We start from the raw sequence: 9,875 nt of genomic DNA, 5'->3' as shown, positions 1-9,875 counted from the left end.
TTGCACCTGTACAGGCCGTACAGGTAGCCATTAAACCTGCGTGTCCGTCCTTACAGAACGCCCAAGTAACTAACTAGTGTGTCCATGTACAAGGTCAGTGATCCTTCGGAACACTCAACAAAGGGAACGCCTCCCGAAGCGCCGCAATACCAGCCCTAAGTGCTGACAAACCTGCGTGTCCGTCCTTACGGAACGCCCAATTCATTAATGTCCGTGTACGAGGATCAGTGATCCTTCGGACCAACCCAAGGAACGCCTCCTCATAAGTGCCGCGCACCTGTACAGACGTACAGGTAGCCCATTCCAACGTCTCCCAAGTTGGGAACGCCCGTAAGTGTGACGTACACAGCACACTTCATTCGATTTTTTCACCTCAGCAGAAGGTGCCATTCACAAAGTGCCACCAGCACCCAGTCTTTCACTTTTCATTACCACATTGCAGAACGCCCATTTCCAAGTGAGTGCCACTTTCCACAGTAGGCACTCCTATTCCATTCAGTACCCTTTCCTGGCCATTATTTTCATTTTCATCAGAGCCTCTACTGCAGCCTAAGGGAAATGTCTTCCCCTGCTTCCCGCGACTTCTTTGCCAGAGAGCTAGAGAAGCTCGGAGCCCTCATAACTCTGGGCAAGGAGGCTGGTTACACTGGACCAGCACTTGACCAGTGGATAAAGACGCAGCAGGCTGCCGCACGCCTGCAAGAAAAGAAAGTAAGAGAAAACCAGAGACAAGCCAGAGAAGCAGAAAGGAAGGCAAGGGAAGAGGAGCGAAAGCATGAGCTCGCTCTCAAGGAGAAGGAACTCGAAATCAAGCGGGAGAAGGCCCGTAAGGAGAGTATCTTAGCTCCAGCCACTCTGCCAGCTTCCAGCCCTGCACCCACTGTCTCCCTTAGTCCCGCCGTCTCTGGTCAGCCTGACATCCTTTCTATTTGTGAGCCTGGTCCTGATCCAGTGCCGGAGATAGAAATTCCTGCCGCATCCTGCCAGCCTTTTACCTTTTTACCGCCTACCTCCCCCTCCCTTTTGGAAAGATGTAAGCCCACCAGTTAACCCGAAATTGCTTCGAGGGTGATTCAACGGAGGTTCCCTTAACCTCCCCACGTCACATCACTGCCAGAGAGGACTCTTCACCTGTGCCAGAGCACACTGCCAGCCTTGGTGACTCCGCAGATTCGCAACCTGTGGGGCCATCTCGGCCTTATCATCCAGTGCCACGGAAGAGGTTCTGGAACACGTTCTGCCGAGACTGTGGCCGCAAGGGTCACATGTCTGCCAACTATGGAGGGTGCGCAAATTTTAATATTCCTGCCATCGCAATGGCCGTCACCAATCCTTCTTCTCTAGGACCCCCAGCTAAGGGCCCTATAACCGTCGCACCCCTCCAAAGCCATTATCAGCCAAGCCACGTCAGAGCCTACGACGACTCTGGCGCTCAAATCTCCCTGATACGGGAAGACCGAATCCCCCGAGGGGCAAACGTCGATAGACGTCATTTAATCACCATCGAAGGTATCAACCATATCAAGCTGATCCTTCCGACCGCCAATTGAGGGTCACCAGACCTCATTTTTCCCCAGAATTTGTACCCTTGCAGTTGCAAGCTACATTCCAGGAGGTTACGACCTCCTCCTAGGGCAAGACATGAAGTCTCCCTCACCGTTCAAGAAGCCTAGGGGTCCTAACCCCATGTCAAATCACTCCAAAGCACGGAGTCATCGAAATTCTACTTCCTCCAGGAAGTACGTCCACCAACAGTCTCCCCGTTACCAAGGAGGGAGATTGATCATTCACAGTTCCGTTGCAAAACCTGCAACGTAATAGGGCCAACTCCACGAATTGGCCTAGGTGCCCTAGCCGACTACCAGCAGCGGACACTGTCCATTTTCCACAAGGCTTAGCCTCCAAAAGAGACAGGACCCTCTGTCTCCCATAACCAAGGCACGCTGAGAGGTATTGCACCTCCCGGTACCCGTCACAGGTCCAGTCGACCTCAACTCTCTGCCAGTGCCACTTGGCAGCACTGGCAGTGCCAAGCTCCGTCCAGCCTGGACGTAGAGCCACCACCGAACTTGACCTCTGCGCCTGGCCCTGAGCTAGCGCCGGCGCCTACCTAACCAAGGATCCTCCTACAGGAGATCCTCCAACAGGCATGGAGCTTACCGCAGCCCATGGCCACCAAGTCCATGATTCTTCTTCCATCCTTTACCTTCTGTCGCCGAGGATGAACCTCCGCAGACCTTACCTTTGTACCTCCTCTGGAAAACCAGGGAAACTGCCCGACCAGGAGTCAGCTGGAGTTTTCCCCCTCACGACGGTTGTCGCAGCAGCCGGAGTGAGGGCCTCCCCACCCTGCAGTAGGTTCCACCTCTACGACGGTTGCTACAGAGACGAAGTAGGGTGTTCCCCTGAAATCTTTCAGGCTATCTTGCTGCCGTCAGCTCCTGCCGGCGTTTCTGGCCTTTCCCAGAGTCGGTGCCTCCGTTCTACTCCAAGGACTGGTATAGCCAGGTCCTGGAGGAATAAGAAGAAGAAGAAGAAGGGACGTCATTAACATACTAACAAAAGAGCCACATGCTCTCCTTGACACCTGTGCCCGAGGTACAGTGTCGCATTCATTTGCAGAATGATCCTGGCACCTACCCAGAGAAGGTAGCCAGCCCGATCCCTGCCAGTAGCACTAACCCTCTAACCCCTAGCCATTGTAATACTAACCCTCATTAAATATAATTACCTCATTGCATTTCCCTCCTGGTCAACTAACAACTAATCATCCCCACGCATCATTACCTCTCATTATGTATTTTTAACAATTCCGTCGCTGAACTGCTGCTGTGCGTACCACACTCTGGAATGATTGCGTCTTCATTTAACTGTATTGAGTAGGTTAGGCTAATGATTTAGTACCAGGGCATTAGGTTAGTAGCAAGTAGAATTTTCAAGTAACCTTATCTAGGGGTAGAGTAGACTGTCGTCACAGACAACCCGTAGTTATTACTTAGGCTAGATTACATCACTACATTAAGTTAGTACACTTAGCATCTTTGCCTATAAGTTAGGTAGGCCATTGTAGTCAGCCGTATCGCTGCTCAAAAAACTTCAAGTTAGAGTAGGAGAACTGGGTAGTCGAGGCGATCAACTTATTTAAGCCAAGACCTTCACGCCCGAAAGGGAGTGAATGCCTTCTTAACAGGGGAGCTGCTACGTCTATAGAACGCCTCGCCTTCCCAGCAGAGTTTTAGTTATATTTAATTATAAAAGTAGCAGCCATGCCTTCTCCTGAAGCAACTGTTGTTGGAGAGTGGTATGTCGTAGGAATGATATTTCCGGTCTGACGGAAGCTTAGGGTAAGAGAGGCAAGTCACAAGAGTAGCTAGGCTTCGAGATGGATTTTAGGGACTTCTACAATAAAGACCTATTTCCTTCCCAATTTGCTGGCGTTGTGTTTACCACCTTTCAGGCAATGCTCGAGGCGGTTTTTGGAAGCCCCGTGATTCGAAAACAACCAGTATCGATCTCAGTCGGCTGCGAGACGTGATCTCGACAGAGGTCAAATTGCCAGCCTCCCAAAATTAGGCCTACCCACGACGTACTGGTGGACACGAACCCCAGACCTGAACAGAGGTCGGACCGCATTCTTCTACAAGGATACACTGAATATTGCATAAAGGTACGTCTGAAAGTGTAAACTTCAACCCAGCACCTTTTACTACCATACGACTCTTGCTAAATTCATTTTCAATTCTCATTTTTACCCCTTCTACATCAAAGCCCTTTGTCCTCATCGGGCCACGTGCTCCCCTTTGTGACTTGTTAAAGACCAAGCTTTCGTGTATACCTCAGTGAACCATTCGAGTTTACCTTCCCCAATGTTAGAGAATTAATCAGCCTTAATCAAAGCAAGAAGTCATTTTTCCTTTTATCTCGTTTAATCTGGGATTCTTTTCCAGACTCCATGAGTCACGTGCCGTCTCTGCCCGCAAGTGTGCATTACCCAAGTGTATGAAAACCAGCTATAACGGCTCAACGGAGCCATCATTTACCTTTTCTCCAGCCCAGCACGGCCTTTAGTAAATAAAATAGTTGTTAAGTAACGAGCTGAGTTTTCTAGCGACCTTCCCCCCTCTAAAGAACTTAATAATAACTTTCAGCTTACGGTAAGTAAAGCAATTCCCTCTTGAAATCCCTAAATTACTTCCGTTTACGTATCTAGCCTCTCTCAAGGCTGCTATATACGTAACAATATATATGAAGTACTCTGTGTTAGCTTGCCACTAATTTTCCACTTGATGTCTATATATTTTCAAACAATAAGTAACAAAAAACATAAATATAGAATGTACTATATTATGAGAAAACTAAGCCCAAAGGGAAATTACATGTGATGTGTTCTAATCTTGATTCGGACTCAAGCCTATGGGAGAGAGTGACTTAATGTACTTAGCCATCAAAAGAGATAAAATTTAATTTCTGCCTTTTTAATGGAAATCACATCTAACTCATGAGTAGCCCACTTACCTTGCATAATTTCCATACGAGTGCCAGTTGTTCCAAAGACTGTGTGAATTCGATACTACTGGGATATTTGTGGCTTAACATGTTTTTAAAAAACTCCAGAGTGGAAGGTGACCCATTTGGAAAAGAAAGGAGGTATAAACTGGATCCTGCCTTGTAGATCTACAGCTAAATTGAAAATCAGAGTTAACAACAAAACACTCCACAAGCGATAGCAGAGGAAACTTTTTAAACAACAAAACACTCCACAAGCGATAGCAGAGATATCTTTTTAATGTCTTAATAAAAACTGTCTTCAGCGAGGATATACAGAACCAAGTAACTGAAGAAATACACGACGAAAGTATTGAGGGCCAATTACAAGAAAATCTGCCTAGTAATTGAACCGACCAAGATTTATGAAGCTTCAAAGAAACGAACATCGCTTCTGGGAGGTCCTGCAGTGAACAGGGCCAGAGAACTTCGTTTTGTATGAAAGCAATGGCAGAGAGCAAATTTACGTTTTATTATCGGAATCATTATTTTTCTTTCTAGGAAATTTACTGGACACAATACCAGGTAAAAAGGACTCGTTTCACGTAATGCCCGTGGACGCTAATATCATAAGACCGAAGAAAACCAAAAAAATGTGTGTGATAAAGAGAGAATTTAAAGGTGCAGCTAATATTAAGGATCACTTCAAGTAATAGAATATTGACGCCATTAGACGACAGGATAAAAAAAACAGAAACGACGCAACTAACATCATCATTATTACGAAGACGAATGAAACAAGCCCACCAAAGGGGCCACTGACTTGAATTTCAAGCTTCCAAAACATATGCTGTTCATTGGGAAGAAGCAAGATGAGGTAAAAGGGAATACAGAAAGAAGAGACATAGTAAATGGGAAAATAAGCAATGTAGAGAATCAGGAAGCAGTCGAGCACGAAAGGCGACTAATCAGGTCAAGGCACCAGTACCAAGTTTGCTATGAACTACCTGAACCAAATCCATAGCCGAGAATAATGACATCAACAGAATGGAAGTAAACACACGTTACTGAATACAGGCCAGGAAGCATCACGACTGGATAGAAAGCGTTCGATCCCCTCCCACTCTTTCATTAGACCGCGATGATACATGACGAAGCAATGACACCCATGATCTCTCCTGACAAGATCACCAAAGCATCCCTCCCTATACTACTGCTTCTCCTCCTCCTCCTTTTCCTCCTCCTCCTTTTCCTCCTCCTCCAGACGCCGCAGGACCAGCGAGATTGGTGTCACTCACTTCAGTCTCCCCCTGATAAGAATGATCAAGAAAATCCAAATGGTATAAATGCTACCGAATCTATATCTCTCGATATTCCCCCTTTTCTGTTCTGAAGACTTTATCAAAATATAATGAAAATTTGGGAAGTTAACTAATTGCTTAGAAATCTGTACTCTGGTTTTAGATACATAAAGAAAGAATACAAAATTCCTTTAAATTAACTTCCCAAATTTTCAATATACTTTGATCAAGTACTCAAAACAGGAAAAAGGAAGACAGAAAAATAAAATACGAAAGTACGAAGCTGTTACTCTGTTTCCATCTTAAACAAGAAAAAATTGGTAACACTTGATAACTGTTTCAGTTAACCCATTTTCCTAATGTTTACCTTAGCTGGAATACAAAGTAGCAGGATTCAGACTTGGATTTATTTAGTGCAGATTGACTTGCACGATTCTGTCAGTCATTGCAGAATTCGTAGTCTTCAATGAGTTATGGAATATAATAATGGCACCTGGCTTCCTTTTTTAACAGTGACGATGATCAGCAGTCTACATGACTTCTACTTTGCTGTTATTGGAGAATTATGGTTTACTGTTATTGAAGAATTATGGATTACTGTTATTGAAGAATTATGGATTACTGTTATTGAAGAATTGTGGATTACTGTTATTGAAGAATTATGGATTACTGTTATTGAAGAATTGTGGATTACTGTTATTGAAGAATTATGGATTACTGTTATTGAAGAATTGTGGATTACTGTTATTGAAGAATTGTGGATTACTGTAATTGAAGAATTATGGATTACTGTTATTGAAGAATTATGGATTACTGTTATTGAAGAATTGTGGATTACTGTTATCGAAGAATTATGGATTACTGTAATTGAAGAATTATGGATTACTGTTATTGAAGAATTATGGATTACTGTTATTGAAGAATTGTGGATTACTGTTATTGAAGAATTATGGTTTACTGTTATTGATGAATTATGGATTACTGTTATTGAAGAATTATGGATTACTTTTATTGAAGAATTGTGGATTACTGTTATTGAAGAATTATGGATTACTGTTATTGAAGAATTGTGGATTACTGTAATTGAAGAATTATGGATTACTGTTATTGAAGAATTATGGATTACTGTTATTGAAGAATTGTGGATTACTGTTATTGAAGAATTGTGGATTACTGTTATTGAAGAATTGTGGATTACTGTTATTGAAACATAACTATTTCTTTCTGTTCAGGAAACACACCTACAAAACGTTCATCCTTATTCATTATCAATTCATTTTTGACAGCTCTACATGAAACGAAATGAGCAGCGGGAAGTCACTGGTTATAATGAAATAAACAGAGTTTTACACCAGAATGAAACATGGCCATGATGATTTTTAACTTAAAAAACTACAATATATTACGTGTATGTAATTTAAAACAAACACAATGCAGCCAGAATATGTAATTCAAAATGAAGGAGTATAAGTCACTTAAAAACGTATTTAAACCACTTGGAGAATGATTTTTCAAAGGTTTTCTTTTCACTGACATTAAAACCTTAAACCTAAACAAGGAACTCTAAAAACATTATTCAAAAAATGGTTCAAATAAAAATAATTGACCTCATTTTAAGAAAGTTATCTGAGGAAAAGTGCTCATAAACAAGTTGATTACTGCCTCGCATATAATTTTATCAATTACTGAAGTTTTCGCTCAACTTCTAGGTATAATAGGCATAAGTGCAACAACTCTGATCTAAAGAAGTTTTTGATGACGATAAAATACTCAACTGATACTGAGCCTGAGATACATGACTAACTGTTCAAGTGTTTAAGTGCTTACACACACACACACACACACACACACACACACACACACACACACACACACACACACATTACTAATACTTTTAAATCACGGCTAGAAGGACGAAAAAGGCAGTTTTGACACGGAATCAAGAGATTTTTTCCCAAGGAGGCTGTTCAACCTGAACCATCTTATAGCTCATTGAACTGCACTCTGTATTCAATCGTATGTGGAAAAATCTATTCATTTAAACTTCTAAGTTCATCGCTGTAAATTCTCAAAGTCAAGGTACAGCAACAATTCAGGATTCTAACCTCGCCCCCCCCCCCATTCCCCCCCCCCACCCACCCGCCATTATTTGACAAAGCCTTCGTCATGCTTTTTTAAATCTAAAGGACATGCTGTCTAAACAAGTGTGACAGACTAACAGACAGACACTCAAGGACAAAGGGACGGACTCTCCACATCCAAACTGTCGGCCACTTGAGTTGAATGTGTGACTTTTGACGTTGTTTGCGAACACAGAATAGATGGTGCTATTCTTTCTTATTTTATGCATATTGTTTAAACTGTTTTTATAATCAATTCCTTTTAATATGTTTTTGTATATGGGTACTCATTTGTATTTTGAACTCTCACGTGGTCAGAGGCTTTTATCAATATTTTTAAATAGTCTTGGAGCCTTTCTATTTTATTGGCCTCAACACAGTGAACGGCGTCAGAGGAATCTCAAGAAACTCGCCAAGTTCAAGCTTCTGGAAAGTCGACTTTGGAATCCAGTCTCCGTGAAACATTCCTGACAACGGAATGTTTCACGGGATGCCCAAATCGGGCGACTTGGTTCCAGGAAACGCCAGAGATGAGGAGGAACTGAGATAATATCCTGTGAAGGAGAGTTTTTGGACATCCCGAAAGCAATGGGGGTTCAAGGACGTCTATCCCTCTTTCTCTCTCTCTTTTATATCAGCTCTCTCTCTTACCAGGGTGTTTGCTGTCGGTTCTGAAACTTCTCTCTCTCTCTCTCTACTATTAAATGTAATAAATGGGTGTCTGTTAGCCTGAAAATTCTCTCTCGCTCTCATCTCCCTCTCTCCAAGGTATCTGCTACCAGGCCTAAACCCGCCTGTATTAATATTACTCCATCCATATCCTCGCTATATCTGGCAGTCCTATTAGGGATATCACGTTCAAAATATGTCAAGTCCTTATTTCAAAATCGAGTTCTTCACTGAATCTGCATCCCGTTGGAAAAGAAATCAAACGGCCGTAGTAGCTGTAAGGAAACATGCATAAACATTTGCATGCCAGTATGTATCAGTTTTCAGAAAAAAATAAAATAGACTTTCGGGTATTCTTGAGTTGAATCGTATCTCCAAGTTAGGCCGGTGTAAAAACAGAATGAAGGCCGAGGATAAAACGCAAGGAAACTGTTTTTAAGATTTCCTTCTTTTTCACTGAATATTAAAATGGAATCTTTTCCTTTCGGTTTTCACAGCCTTGATTGAATGAAGTACGAAAAGTATTCTGGTTTATCATAATTGTTTTTGTTATCTATACTTTCTTTCGTATAATGAAAAATTCAAACATCCACTTTATAAATGTCAAACATTTTCATAGTCAAAAGGAAAAGGGCTTATAGTGTACTTGAAGTAATATGATAATTCCTTAGCAATCGACGTATCTAAAATTAAACATTAATCTTTTTTTTATTGAAATGAAGTATCTATGATAATCTACATATTACCACCACTGCAGTGTCGAGCATAAACCTTTCTGACAACAGGGAATTCTATTTGTCGTTTCATGTTGATTCTGAATTTTATTTTGTCCCTTAGTTTTTTTACGCGATTTTCCTTTTGAAACTGGTATTTTGATGGAATTGAATGTATATTGCATGCAGAATAAAAGGACCTTATACAAACTGGAAGGTATCTAATGGAGTTATTTATTAAGAGAAGGTTACAAAGCTTTTAACGACAACCAGCTGTATTTACATATATATGTGTGTGCTGGCTTCTTGACCTTTTAATTACCCTGCTTCTCCTGTCTGGCACCGCCCTCGTGACCCTGACCGGTCTCTGCTCAACACACGTTGTTCCAGGCGTTCATTTTCCAGACTCTCGAGAAGCCAGCACACACAAATATAAATACAGCTGGCCTCCAACCTCTTCGGTCATTTCTTGGATACTTGATAATGTGGACTGGTTGTGTTTTACAGACGTATGGAATTTCTGAAGATGAAAATATTTACAGAATACTACTTCTTTCTCTACAGAAAGTATTCCAATACTTAAAAGG

General features: G+C 42.0%; 1 protein-coding gene across 1 annotated transcript in view; it reads right to left on the bottom strand.

Annotated features, from left to right (window-relative positions):
• Positions 1-8,389: 8,389 nt before the first annotated feature.
• LOC135200710 (uncharacterized) overlaps positions 8,390-9,875 on the bottom strand; it is a 15,562-nt gene continuing 14,076 nt past the window's right edge. Inside the window, exon 2 of the mRNA XM_064229318.1 lies at positions 8,390-8,460. Within this exon, the coding sequence (XP_064085388.1) occupies positions 8,390-8,460 (71 nt within the window). The remainder of the gene's footprint in view (positions 8,461-9,875) is intronic.

This window comes from Macrobrachium nipponense, chromosome 27, assembly GCF_015104395.2.
Source record: "Macrobrachium nipponense isolate FS-2020 chromosome 27, ASM1510439v2, whole genome shotgun sequence".
Classification (NCBI taxonomy): domain Eukaryota; kingdom Metazoa; phylum Arthropoda; class Malacostraca; order Decapoda; family Palaemonidae; genus Macrobrachium; species Macrobrachium nipponense.
Note: the sequence above shows the minus strand (reverse complement) of the source record. Positions and strands in the feature narration are given on the sequence as shown.